General features: G+C 40.4%; 1 protein-coding gene across 1 annotated transcript in view; it reads left to right on the plus strand.

Annotated features, from left to right (window-relative positions):
• Positions 1-431: 431 nt before the first annotated feature.
• dok7b (docking protein 7b) overlaps positions 432-15,415 on the plus strand; it is a 162,035-nt gene continuing 147,051 nt past the window's right edge. The window contains exons 1-3 of the mRNA XM_060926403.1: positions 432-517; positions 649-694; positions 13,494-13,715. Coding sequence (XP_060782386.1) covers positions 464-517; positions 649-694; positions 13,494-13,715 — 322 coding nt within the window. The 5' untranslated portion in view covers positions 432-463. The remainder of the gene's footprint in view (positions 518-648; positions 695-13,493; positions 13,716-15,415) is intronic.

Here is a 15,415-nt window from a genome sequence, read left to right on the forward strand (position 1 = left end):
CTGTCAGAGAGTACACTACTGCCCTGTCAGAGAGTACACTACTGTCCTGTCAGAGAGTACACTACTGCCCTGTCAGAGAGTACACTACTGTCCTGTCAGAGAGTACACTGTCAGAGAGTACACTACTGCCCTGTCAGAGAGTACACTACTGTCCTGTCAGAGAGTCCACTACTGTCCTGTCAGAGAGTACACTGTCAGAGAGTACACTACTGCCCTGTCAGAGAGTGCACTACTGTCCTGTCAGAGAGTACACTGTCAGAGAGTACACTAGTGTCCTGTCAGAGAGTACACTGTCAGAGAGTACACTACTGTACTAAGTTTATTAAAAGCCACGGGGTGGGAAAGGGAGAGGGAGAGCAGTGTACACTATGCGCACATTGCAAGTAAAGTTATTTTGAACTGGACACACACACTTTCTCTCTTGCGCGCGCACACATACAGCTGTCGGGAACCATGACACAAGATGACCGATACAGTGGTCGTCGAGGGACAAGTGAGACTCCGAGAAGGGAAAAAGGTTTCTCTAAACTACTGAACACCTCTTTCTGGAGTGGAATTAGTTGCTGTTTTTTGTTGTGCGTGTGTGTGCGTGAGTGAGTGTGTGCCCCTGGTCCAGGTGAGAGTTTTACTGTCTTTCTGTCTCTACAGTGGAAGAGCAGATGGGTGGTCCTGCGAAAGCCCTCTCCGGTAGCAGGTAGGCTAATGGCACGTGCTATAAAACTCTGTGTGTGTGTATGCGCACGCATGTGTGTGTATGTGTGTGTGTAGCATTAACATAAACACACGGTTCTTTAAAAATGAAATAAAACCCTAAGAGGTTTGAAATGACAGATTGTGTAACTGCTTGGTGCTGAATTATTTTTATACTTTGTTTTCTCCTGACTGCTATTTCACCTGGAATCCTAGTGATGTCAGACCGCAGCTGTGGCAGGCAGCTCGTGCAACTGAGAGCACGCTCAACACTCAGTGTGACAAATCAAGGCGTGTGTGATGGCCCGAGCTTTAAAATGACTGTCTAAGGAAGGAGAAATTCATTAAAAAATATTAATTAGTTGGTAGAACTCATATTCTGTGATGTAATATTATTGTAGGGCTTGTACTGCCACTACATGGATGTTCTGTAATAAGTATTAGATTATGAACAAGGTGAGAAGTGTAGTGTCACGTGACCAGGAACCCCCACCCCAATTTTTATATCTACACAGTATTTCTGTCTCTTAAGCTCTATTTGGATTGGATTAATGTCACATGAGGCACTGTGGTACAAAGGTTAACACTGTCACCTCACAGCACTGGCGTAAGGCCCTGGTCACGCTACAGCTTGCAATGGGTTTGCGAATACTTGGCGATGAAAAATTGGTCGCACCACCACCAATTGTGCAATACATGGCAATTGTTCTCCGAGCTTCATGAGTTGTTTTTTCTTGTGTCTCCTCTCATTAGTAGTCAAACACGTTGCAAAAAATTTCAATGCATGCACTGAAATTTGGTAGCAATGTTTTTATCAGCAAACTAAGCAGCGAATACTCACAGCTGGGTTTGGGAATATTTACAGAAGCTCAGGGAACCTTCTTTGAGCCTCTTGAGATGTATTTGTCTTGAATCCGTGTCCCTAATGCTCATGGGAGCCTCATCAACACAGCAACTTGGCATAGCCTAAACTTCGCCGAGACTTAAGAAGTGCATTTACATTCGGGGATCCTTCAGAGCGCGTTGTGCACACACTTGGGACCCAGTTGTGATGGGAAACACTTGATGTTGGTTTGAGCACAATCAGCATGCGCATATAAGAACGTTGTTTTCAGAGACTTTGCAAGTATTCTGTCAGGTATGCGGTGGTAGGCGGATCTAAGTGCAAGAAGAATGTTTATAATCAAGCGTGTTATTTACAATAACAAAACACAAGCGAAACCAAAAAATATGGCAAGAAACAAATGTAACTATGATAATGATAATACTTCGCAAAGACTCTGTGTCCTTATTCTTGACTTGCAAGTGACGTCAAAGCAAAATAGAAACCCGGTTGTCGGCCATGTTGGTGGCCGATTTTGATCACGTGGTTGCAAGTCATCTATATGCGCATGCTGATTGCGCTCAAATCAGCAAATAGGTGGTTCCCATAACGACTGGGTCCAGTGAGAGAGCATGGCTGCTCGAGCACGCAAAGGCATGACAGTCAAATTTTCGCCTGCTATGTGAACACAACTTTTAGTTCGCCTGTGTATCGCCATGCATGGTAACCAAAATACCTCATTTTCATCAATAATTCATCGCAAAGCATCATGAGCTGTAGTGTGACCGTAGCTTTAAACCCTATTTGGATTGGATTAATGTCACAGTGGTGCTTGAAAGTTTGTGAACCCTTTAGAATTTTGTATATTTCTGCATAAATATGACCTAAAACATCATCAGATTTTCACACAAGTCTGAAAAGTAGATAAAGAGAACCCAGTTAACTCTTTACCCCTTAATGACGACCTCGTGTATATCCCATAATGATGACATATGACGCCTTGTCTAACACCTTGTCAAAACCTTGTCTTTAGACTTTTTTTTTTCCTGTAAATATGTTCTAAGAGTGAAAAGTATGTACATATACAAGGGTGGCTGTAGCAACTGCTTTAAGGGATAAAGAGTTAAACAAACGAGACAAAAATACTATACTTGCTCATTTATTTATCGAGGAAAATGATCCAATATTACATATCTGTGAGTGGCAAAAGTATGTGAACCTTTGCTTTCAGTATCTGGTGTGACCCCCTTGTGCAGCAATAACTGCAACTAAACGTTTCCAGTAACTGTTGATCAGTCCTGCACACCGGCTTGGAGGAATTTTAGCCCATTCCTCCGTACAGAACAGCTTCAACTCTGGGATGTTGGTGGGTTTCCTCACATGAACTGCTCGCTTCAGGTCCTTCCACAACATTTTGATTGGATTAAGGTCAGGACTTTGACTTGGCCATTCCAAAACATTACACATTTAACAGTTATTCCACGAAATCGAGTCGTACATGACCTGACAGCTAACGAGGCATGTAGCTATAAGCCATGTACAACAAGGTTGAGTGGAATAACTGTTTTATTCTATCCACATTCACTGGATTTTGAGAAACAAAGCATTTTTATTTTCATTTTTTGCAAATTCGATAAATAAAAGCTTTATACAAAATGTCTGAGAAAATCATTTTTGCTTAGAATGTAAACAAACTGGTGAGATGACAGTAGCAATTTCTGAAAAATACTGTCATAATAATTCTTGAAAAATAAAAAAAAACATACGTTCTTACCATCAAATAATTTTATTCCATATTTTGTTCCTTTTTTTGTATTTTTTGTCGTTTTGTTTTCGAGTAGAGTTTTTATTTCATCCTCAGTTGGTTCATCAACACGCTCCGCCATTTTGTTTTTCTCTACTCATGGTATATGAGATGATATCCTAGTAGTAGAAGTAGCCAATCAGAGCGCACGGTTGCTCATACCCAGTGAACGTGAATAGAATAATCAATGTTATACCAGCTATAAACAGTTGTCCTCTCTCCAGGATCTTGTTTATTCTCTTACTTGAAGTTAATTAGACCACAAAAAAAAAAACACATGTTGTCTTGTTACAGAGAAACTGGAAAGTGCAAAGTGCTATGTCCTGAAGACTTTCCCATGATGGAGAACATAGTGACTGTTACAAAGCTCTGACACTGGAGACTCCTTCCATAAATCTTACATAAAAGTCTCCGAATAGTAAACTACACTTTTCTTTGTTTCATTTTCATCCGTTTTTATTAGCTTTAGAATATGTGACGCTTCTGCCATATACAGTAAGTCTCTCACAGATTAGAAAGAGTGCATTAATAGAACCCTCATGTTAATGTAATAGTTGCTGTTATATCGAGTATTTCTTCACCCCTTGAACTTTGAGAATTGAACAGTGCTGTGATGTTACCCCAGGTGATACATATCCCGTACAAATTGTCATCCTGATAAAGATTCATCTCAATTCCGCTCTAAAATATTGTGCATTAGTGACATTCCAGTAAACAGTCTTTTCTATCATCTCCTGTGAAAACTCAAACAAAGTTGAGTATTGGCTGAATTTAAAGCAGAAGAACAGATGTACAGTGGTGCTTGAAAGTTTGTGAACCCTTTAGAATTTTCTATATTTCTGCATAAATATGACCTTAAACAACATCAGATTTTCACACAAGTCCTAAAAGTAGATAAAGAGAACCCAGTTAAACAAATGAGACAAAAATATTATACTTGGTCATTTATTTATTGAGGAAAATGATCCAATATTACATATCTGTGAGTGGCAAAAGTATGTGAACCTTTGCTTTCAGTATCTGGTGTGACCCCCTTGTGCAGCAATAAGTGCAACTAAACATTTCCGGTAACTGTTGATCAGTCCTGCACACCGGCTTGGAGGAATTTTAGCCCATTCCTCCGTACAGAACAGCTTCAACTCTGGGATGTTGGTGGGTTTCCTCACATGAACTGCTCACTTCAGGTCCTTCCACAACATTTCGATTGGATTAAGGTCAGGACTTTGACTTGGCCATTCCAAAACATGAACTTTATTCTTCTTTAACTATTCTTTGGTAGAATGACTTGTGTGCTTAGGGTCATTGTCTTGCTGCATGACCCACCTTCTTTTGAGATTCAGTTCATGGACAGATGTCCTGACATTTTACTTTAGAATTCGCTGGTATAATTCAGAATTCATTGTTCCATCAATTATGGCAAGCCGTCCTGGCCCAGATGCAGCAAAACAGGCCCAAACCATGATACTACCACCACCATGTTTCACAGATGGGATAAGGTTCTTATGCTGGAATGCAGTGTTTTCCTTTCTCTAAACATAACGCTTCTCATTTAAACCAAAAAGTTCTATTTTGGTCTCATCCATCCACAAAACATTTTTCCAATAGCCTTCTGGCTTGTCCACATGATCTTTAGCAAACTGCAGACGAGCAGCAATGTTCTTTTTGGAGAGCAGTGGCTTTCTCCTTGCAACCCTGCCATGCACACCATTGTTGTTCAGTGTTCTCCTGATGGTGGACTCATGAACATTAACATTAGCCAATGTGAGAGAGGCCTTCAGTTGCTTAGAAGTTACCCTGGGGTCCTTTTTGACCTTGCTGACTATTACACATCTTGTTCTTGGAGTGATCTTTGTTGGTCGACCACTCCTGAGGAGAGTAACAGTGGTCTTGCATTTCCTCCATTTGTACACAATCTGTCTGACTGTGCATTGGTGGAGTCCAAACTCTTTAGAGATGGTTTTGTAACCTATTCCAGCCTGATGAGCATCAACAACGCTTTTTCTGAGGTCCTCAGAAATCTCCTTTGTTCGTGCCATGATACACTTCCACAAACATGTTGTGAAGATCAGACTTTGATAGATCCCTGTTCTTTAAATGAAACAGGGTGCCCACTCACACCTGATTGTCATCCCATTGATTGAAAACACCTGACTCTAATTTCACCTTCAAATTAACTGCTAATCCTAGAGGTTCACATACTTTTGCCACTCACAGATATGTAATATTGGATCATTTTCCTCAATAAATAAATGACCAAGTATAATATTTTTGTCTCATTTGTTTAACTGGGTTCTCTTTATCTACTTTTAGGACTTGTGTGAAAATCTGATGATGTTTTAGGTCATATTTATGCTGAAATATAGAAAATTCGAAAGGGTTCACAAACTTTCAAGCACCACTGTATATAGTAAAGGTCAAAACAGTCAGTTTGTATTAAAATGTGTTGTTTGTGGTGTGCATGGAGCTTTTAGTGTACATTGTGAAGACATTCCCATCTCTGTAATTTATACAGAGATTGTCTATCTAGTGTAACTCGATAATAATTACTATAATCATCCTCTAGCAACATTACTTAACAGACATACACCAATCAGCCACTGACAGGTGAAGTGAATAATACTAATTATCTCATTACAATGGCACCTGCTGTGGGGTGGGATATATTAGACAGGAATAGAACAGTCAATTATTGAAGTTGACATGTTGGCAGCAGGAAAAATGGGCAAACTGCTGAAAAAGTTAATGTTGGCTAAAACAGAAAGGTATCAGCTTTAACCTTTTCAGCAGTTTGTGCTACAGTCGCTCTTCTGTGGGATTGGACCATATGGGCTTGCATTCATACCCCTTGCGAATCAGTGAGACTTTGACACCCATGAGTATGTTGCTGGTTCACCGGTTGTCCTTCCTTGGACCACTTTTGGTAGGTACTAACCACTGAATATTGGGGACACCCCACAAGATGTCCCATTTTGGAGTTGCTCAGCTCCAGTCATCTCGCCATCACAATTTGGTCCTTGTCAGAGTCGCTCAGATCCTTACGCCTGCCCGTTTTTCCTGTTTCCAACACATCAACTTTAAGAACTGACTGTTCTCTTGCTGCCTAATATATCTCACCCCTAGACAGGTGCCACTATAATAAGATAATTAACAGTTATTCCACGAAATCAAGTTGTACGTGAGCTGATAGCCAACAAGGTGTGTTGTACCGAGTTGGCTATAAACCATGTATGATGAGATTGAGTGGAATAACTGTTTTATTCGATCCACATTCACTGGATTTTGAGAACATTTTTATTTTTATTTCTTGCAAATTCGATAAATAAAAACTTTATACAAAACATATGACAAAATAATTCCCGCTTAGAATATAAACAAACCAGCGAAATGATAGTAGCAATTTGTGAAAAATGCTCTCATAACAATTCTTGAAAAATAAAAAAGATATGTTTTCACCATCAGATACTTTTATTCCATATTTTGTTGCTTTTTTTTGTATTTTTGAGGATTTGTTTTCGAGTAGAGTTTTTATTTCATCCTCAGTTGCTTCAGCAACATTCGCCGCCATTTTATTTTTCTCTACTCACGGTATATGAGCTAATATCCTAGTAGTCGAAGTAGCCAATCAGAGTGCACAGTTGCTCATATCCAGTGAATGTGAATAGAATAATCAATGTTATTCACTTCATCTGTCAGTGGTTTTACTGTTATGGCTGATCAGTGTATATATGGAAATCTTAAAGGACAACTGAAGTCATTTTTAAACTTGCTTTATTTCTTAATTAACGTGTTATTCAGTTACGTTTTCGGTTTTAGTAACCTTATATTGTGACTCATATTGGCAACTAACTGCAATTAAATACTATACTTATCGGCCTATTCGGTTTTTAGCCGTGTTGAATTTAGTTCGTTTGGTCCACGGCAGGCGTCGCTTATCCACACAATCTTCACGAGACTTGTGCGAGACTTCGAAACGTCAAGTGTCAGCCAAGTGTCAGTGCCGCCATTTTGAAAACTGTTTTTCAAACGAAGTATTGCACAAAAATGAGTTTAAATGATGATTCCTGCCTACTTTTTTCAAACTTTCCTGATTTGCTATCAAAACAAACAAAACTTCCGGCTTGATTACATTAGCATTCGAAAGAGGGCGCATGCGTCTTTTGACAACGTTGGCAGATGTCGGTCACTTTGATTTCCGCTGTACGTTTTACTTCCATCCTACGATGTCTCGCACAGGTCTCAACGAATCTCGTTTACGGCCGTTGCTTTGACATATGGACTGATATATTACATAGCGTATTTCAAACACTCATAACTTGCTATAGCAGTGACAAAATAGTGATCAGAAATGCATTCCGATATTTAATAAAATGAGAAGTAGAATTTTGATAATAAAAATTTGCCTTCAGTTCTCCTTTAACCCTTCCGAAAAGTACATTTTTCTTTGTCTGAAGCTAATAGTGCACTATTGTGTGAGTTCTGGCAAAGTGGAGCACAGGGGGTAATATCTAATCCACTAACGAAAGCATAAAGTTCAAAATTGTACCTTGTCCACTTTCAGTAGTGCACTACTTCATTGCCATGTAAAAAAGCATAGTGGAGAATATCCAGTGTGCTCGTGAAACCCTAGCATGGGCCCAATGTGAAGCCTTTGCTATTTGTTACTGAATTGGCTTTGTAGTTGCTGTGACGACTGAAACAATTTGCTCAAAATACGTCCAAAGCAACACTAATGATGAAACACATTACAAATATTTCACTATGAATATATTTAATGTCTTGAACAATTCTGGTTCTAATTTACTGCTTATATGTATTTTCATTATTCCTGTGAGAAGTTAGCAGTTGTTTGGTGCACCGATACCACAGACGGACATTTCTAGGAGAGTTAAAACTGTGTTTAAAAGGAGATAAATTTCAAAAATCTCAAAAACAAGACAGGTCAGGTTTTGCTGTTAGCTCCTTAGGTACAGTGGTTAGCACTGTCGCCTCACAGCAAGAAGGTTATGGGTTTGAGTCCAATGGCTGACGGGGTCCTTTCGGTGTGGTGTTTGTATGTTCTCCCCGTGTCTGCGTGGGTTTCTTCTGGGTGCTCCGGTTTCCCCCACATTCCAAAGACATGCAGGTTAGGTTAACATGGGGCAGCCATGGCCTGAGGTTGGGCTGAAGTGCCCTTGACCAAGGGCACCTAACTCACAACTGCTCCCTGGGTGCTGTAGCATAGCTGCCTACTGCTCTGGGTATGTGTAAGTGCTCATTGCTCACTTGTGTGTGCATGTGTGTGTTCACTGCTTCAGATGGCTTAAAAGCAGAGATTAAATTTCACTGTGTGCTTAAATCTGTGCTTGAGTGTATGTGTGATAAATAAAGGCTTCTTGGCTCTTAAAAAGGCAAGAGCTTCTTTTCTCACTCATCCTTGTCCAGCAGCATTCAATATTATTTTAAAGAGAAATCAAACATAGAAATAGTAGAGACATCAACTACTTGAATTGAGCCTAAAGTCCGAGGATGCGATGCAGCTATGCGATAGAGTTGAGCTGAGTTTTGGCAGAGACACGGCTCTGCTTGTTAGTGATCTAAGAGGTGACGAACATATTGGAGTTGACGGTGGTGTCAGCATTAAAGTTGAAGCTTTGGAAGCTGATCTGTTTGAGCTGTGTACAGATGAGGAGGAGAGAGAGAGCTGGACAGAGGAAAAGACTAAAGTGCTGCTGCATCGCTCTCTTTAGGAAGAGATGATGTAAGGGCTAAATCTTACCACTGCTATCAGCAGGTAGTCGAACAGCATTGTGGGTATTGTAGAAAACTGTTAATCGTTACTTCCTGTTGGTGCTAGGCTCAGCTTTAGCACTATCCACAATGGCCCATAAGGTGTCTGATATGTACAGTGTCTGGGGACAGTTTTCAAAATCTTCACCTCTGATCGGTTCCCTTGTCTATGGATGGCCAAAAGAGACATCAGTTTGCAACAAGAAAACAACTTTTGAACACCATGACAACACGGCATTTCAGAGCAAGAAACAGTCAGTGGATTGGTACAAATATCATGCATTTAAAAGCACTTCCAGATTTTTATTTGACGAAAACATTGGATGGAGTTGATGGAGTAGTAAGTAGAAGGTTCTTTGTCATGGAGTTCAAATGTATTTGCTGATGGTCCATGGGAGAAGTCTGACGTTGCTTTATAGCAGAGGTGCCCAAATTCTTTCCTACAAAGGGACAAAAATGAATCTGGATGGGGAGGCCAATGGGAAATTACATCTCATCTCATCTCATTATCTCTAGCCGCTTTATCCTGTTCTACAGGGTCGCAGGCAAGCTGGAGCCTATCCCAGCTGATTACGGGCGAAAGGCGGGGTACACCCTGGACAAGTCACCAGGTCATCACAGGGCTGACACATAGACACAGACAACCATTCACACTCACATTCACACCTGCGGTCAATTTAGAGTCACCAGTTAACCTAACCTGCATGTCTTTGGACTGTGGGGGAAACTGGAGCACCCGGAGGAAACCCACGCGGACACGGGGAGAACATGCAAACTCCGCACAGAAAGGCCCTCGCCGGCCACGGGGCTCGAACCCGGACCTTCTTGCTGTGAGGCGACAGTGCTAACCACTACACCACTGTGCCACCCTTGGGAAATTCTCATCTCATTATCTCTAGCCGCTTTATCCTGTTCTACAGGGTCGCAGGCAAGCTGGAGCCTATCCCAGCTGACTATGGGCGAACGGCGGGGTACACCCTGGACAAGTCGCCAGGTCATCACAGGGCTGACACATAGACACACACAACCATTCACACTCACATTCACACCTACGGTCAATTTAGAGTCACCAGTTAACCTAACCTGCATGTCTTTGGACTGTGGGGGAAACCGGAGCACCCGGAGGAAACCCACGCGGACACGTGGAGAACATGCAAACTCCGCACAGAAAGGCCCTCGCCGGCCACGGGGCTTGAACCCGGACCTTCTTGCTGTGAGGCGACAGCGCTAACCACTACACCACCGTGCCACCCTTGGGAAATTACAATGCAATAAAATGTATTATATTTGGTAGAAAATTAACATTCTAAGGTCACTTGCCTTTTCTTTTCGGTCCTCACTGCTGTACTTTGGAAAAAAAAAAGAGGGAACTGCTGTCTAATTTATTTTTTGTAAAAAAAAAAAGTCATCTTGCCCATTTCTTTGACATATTCTTTGATCAGTGTGCCACTGTTTTGATCGCTCCATCTTGACTCAAAACCAGTGATGTAAGACACACGCACAGTATGTGAGCATATTTCTTTAAAAACAACAATATTAAATTACCCTCTATATTTCAAATGAGCAATATTTTATGCTTATCACTCTCTTCTGTTGTTGTATAAAATTTATATTGAAACAAAATATCATTAAAAGTGAAAAACGGAGGGGACAGAGCAGGAGAGAGTGAGAATACGGTCATTTTTCAGAGACAAATTAATAAGGAAGCTTATCAGCACTGTGCTATACATTACCATAAAACTCAGAAAATGCACTTTTTAGCTGCACAAAACGTACATTTTGTATGTTATGCTAAGGATTTTACTTTCAAAAGAAGAGGAGAATAAAGCATGAGCTTGTCAGGCACTAAGGGCCAAATATAGCCCGTGGGCCCCAAATTTGGCGGTTCTACTTTCTAGTGATGGTCAAATGGCCTCTTCCTGTACAAGTAGGTGGTTCTTTGCCATTTTTAGTGACTGAATGTACCAGACTAAGTCTACAAATGTTTTGGGATTTTGTCAGAGGCTGACATGTAATGAGTCAGTCAGTCTCCAGCTGTTGCAATAAATCTCTCTCTAAAGTGCGTCATGTGGCAGCTGCTTGTAGGTCTGTTCATACTGAACTACAACTACAAACACATACAGTAAATATAGACCATCAGCCCAACATTACAGTGATGTCTCACTGGCTTCACTTTAATTGCACGCTGGCCTGCATAAGACATTTGTGTAGGAGTGGATAATTATAGACTAACCCTACAGGTGCTAACAAGCTCTCATTACTATACCAGCGAGTGCTGGCACAGTGATCTGAACGCATCGTGTGATTTTTAAATTTGTATTTATTTATTTATTTATTTATTTATATACTTATTTTTAACGTTCTTTTTGCCATTTTTTAAATCCTGCTTTTTATAATTTCACAAACTGGTTTTGAGTAAAGGAGGATTGGTTTCTTTCTTTCTTTTAAGATTTCTTCATAACGTTAAACCTAGATGGCCTTTCGATTTCATAAAACCGGTGACATTTAGTTCCCTTTGAAATTTAGTCATTGTGATGTATGTTTATTTCTGTAATATCTCAAAAAACAAAAACAAACAAACAAAAAAAACCCAGGCAATTCTGTGGCTCGGAAGTTATTTAATTTGAGGCGATTCCCGAGCAAATAACGTGCATGAAATCGCTTGCTTTGTGCAGTCAAGCAGACAGAGGAAGTCCATGTGCATGCGCATGCGCAGGTTTACCTTTGACCGTGCACTGACAGTTCCATAATTCTGTCGCTAAACAAACAGTTGATCACACTGAGGTGCTTGCTGACCACCGATATTTATTAGATTGGTCCTGCATTTCCTTTCCTTCATATATAACATCTCGTCTTTTCTTCTCGCTTTCCGTTACTGTAGTCGGTCTTTCACGTTTCATTCGCACACTCACGTCCTCCATTTTTCTCTCCGGTTTCAAATTTGTATCCCACAATGTCTTGTGTGAACGGGGAAAACCCAACACATGATGCATGACGTAGTATCTTGAATTGGGTCATAGTGAAGCAGGAAAAAATAGCAGAGAATTTATGGCCATGTGGCTCTAAATTCATTAATTGTTCTATTTTTTAAAAAAAATCATAAAATCCGCGTGGGTTTCCTCCGGGTGCTCCGGTTTCCCCCACAGTCCAAAGACATGCAGGTTAGGTTAACTGGTGACTCTAAATTGACCGTAGGTGTGAATGTGAGTGTGAATGGTTGTCTGTGTCTATGTGTCAGCCCTGTGATGACCTGGCGACTTGTCCAGGGTGTACCCCGCCTTTCGCCCGTAGTCAGCTGGGATAGGCTCCAGCTTGCCTGCGACCCTGTAGAAGGATAAAGCAGCTAGAGATAATGAGATGAGATGAAATCATAAAATTGGAAGCCTGTGATTCGAATTCAGTAGCTTTCAGTCCACTAAACAGAAATAACTGGGTGTCGGGAAAATTCTTTTTATGACCTACACTTGAAAAATCTGAAAGGCAGTCAACCTTTAATCATACTATTTTTGCAGAAATTTGCATCTCAGGAGCAAGCTAAAGATGACAGTAACAAGAAAAAAAGTGTTTTTCTTGCTGCTGTCATGTTCAGTTTGCTCATTAGAAATCTCGAAATCTGTAAAAGAAAAACAAGGTACTAAACTGTACCAAAAGGAGTCTAAACAGAGATAGTGATAACTTGTTTAAAAGCAATTTATAAGTAAATAAGGTGCAAATTAAATTGAAATTCAAATGACAGTCTGTCTGTATTTCCATGTTGTTTGCATTTCACTACATCACTATATAACAGTAACTTGTTACAGCAGTAAAGCATTTAAGTAGGATTTGCATATTTTACATTATTCTATCCATATTCACTGGATATGAGCAATTGTGCGGTCTGATTGGCTACACTACTACTAGGATATCAGCTCATATACCGTAAGTAGAGAAAAACAAAATGGCGCAGTGTGTTGCTGAAGCAACCAAGGACGAAATAAAAACTTCACTTGAAAACAAAACCCCAAAAATACAAAAAAAAAAGGAACAAAATATGGAATAAAATTATTTGATGGTAAGAACATATCTTTTTTTATTTTTCAAGAATTATTATTATTGCATTTTTCACAAATTGTGACTGTCATTTCACCGGTTTGTTTAGATTCTAAGCGGAAACGATTTTGTCGGGGATTTTATATAAAGTTTTATTTATCAAATTTGCAAAAAATAAAAACACTCTGTTTCTCAAAATCCAGTGAATGTGGATAGAGTTAAACAGTTATTCCACTCAATCTTGTCGTACATGGCTTATAGCCAACCCGGTGCTATGCGCCTCATCAGCTATCAGCTCATGTACGACTCAATTTCTTGGAATAACTGTTAATAATATAGTTTATTGCTTAATTTGTGTGTGTGTGTGTGTGTGTGTGTCAGACTGCCTGTGTGTGCTGGTCTATAAAGAACGCAATAAAGGGCAGCGGGAGAAGAGTCAGCTCACGCTGGGTGACATCTGTGGGCTGGAGCTCCTGCAGGCTTATGAAGGAGTGAATTACGCCCTTACCCTGCTTTGCCTCACACAGTCCCTTACACTTGGCTTCGACAGCAGGGAAAACCTCCTGGCCTGGGACGCGCGCATACGCTACAGCCTCGGAGACGGTGAGAAACCTCTGCACTCATATACAGTGCTCAGCATAAATGAGTACACCCCCTTTGAAAAGTAACATTTTAAACAATATCTCAATGAACACAAACAATTTCCAAAATGTTGACAAGACAAAGTTTAATATAACATCTGTTTAACTTAGAACATGAAAGTAAGGTTAATAATATAACTTAGATTACACATTTTTTCAGTTTTACTCAAATCAGGGTGGTGCAAAAATGAGTACACCCCACAACAAAAACTACGACATCTAGTACTTTGTATGGCCTCCATGATTTTTAATGACAGCACCAAGTCTTCTAGGCATGGAATGAACAAGTTGGCAACATTTTGCAGCATCAATCTTTTTCCATTCTTCAACAATGACCTCTTTTAGTGACTGGATGCTGGATGGAGAGTGATGCTCAACTTGTCTCTTCAGAATTCCCCAAAGAAAATAATTTCTTTACACCACAAAGGTGAAGGCTACAAGAAGATCAGCAAAGCTTTACTTATCAGTCAGAATACTGTAGCAAAAGTGGTCCAAAAATTTAAGAAAGATGGAACTGCAACCATCTCACAGAGACGTCCAGGTCGTCCACGGAAGTTAACACCTCGACAGGAGCGTCTTCTGATGAGAAGAGTTGAAGAAAATCGGCATGCAAGTTCACTGCAGTTATCTAAAGAAGTAGAAAGCCAAACTGGGGCGACTATTTCCCATGACACAATACGGCGTACACTGCAGAGGAATGGCATGCATGATGCCGTCCATGAAAGAAGCCTCTCCTAAAGCCCAGGCACAAAAAAGCCCGCCTAGAGTTTGCCAGGGCCCATGCTGACAAAGATGAAGACTACTGGGACTCTATACTCTGGAGTGATGAAACCAAGATAAATGTTTTTGGAACTGATGGCTTCAAAACTGTATGGCGTCACAAAGGTGAGGAATACAAAGAAAAATGCCTGGTGCCTACAGTGAAACATGGTGGTGGCAGTGTCCTTATGTGGGGCTGCATGAGTGCTGCTGGTGTCGGGGAGCTGCATTTCATTGATGGCATCATGAATTCACAGATGTATTGCTCTATACTGAAAGAGAAGATGCTACCATCACGCCATGCCCTTGGTCGTCGTGCACTTTTCCAACATGACAATGATCCTAAACACACATCTAAGGCCACTGTTGGATTTCTGAAGAACAGGGTGAAAGTGATTCAGTGGCCAAGTATGTCTCCTGATCTGAACCCAATCGAACACCTATGGGGAATTCTGAAGAGACAAGTTGAGCGTCACTCTCCATCCAGCATCCAGTCACTAAAAGAGGTCATTGCTGAAGAATGGAAAAAGATTGATGTTGCAAAATGTCGCCAACTTGTTCATTCCATGCCTAGAAGACTTGGTGCAGTCATTAAAAATCATGGAGGCCATACAAAGTACTAGATGTAGTAGATTTTGTTGTGGGGTGTACTCATTTTTGCACCACCCTAATTTGAGTAAAACTGAAAAAATGTGTAATCTACGTTATATTATTCACCTTACTTTCAGGTTCTAAGTTAAACAGATGTTATATTAAACTTTGTCTTGTCAACATTTTGGAAATTGTTTGTGTTCATTGAGATATTGTTTAAAATGTTACTTTTCAAGAGGGTGTACTCATTTATGCTGAGCACTGTATGTATATAGTAAATATTAATTCAAGATCACTCTATTTATACAGATA

Source organism: Neoarius graeffei, chromosome 7, assembly GCF_027579695.1.
Source record: "Neoarius graeffei isolate fNeoGra1 chromosome 7, fNeoGra1.pri, whole genome shotgun sequence".
NCBI classification, from domain to species: domain Eukaryota; kingdom Metazoa; phylum Chordata; class Actinopteri; order Siluriformes; family Ariidae; genus Neoarius; species Neoarius graeffei.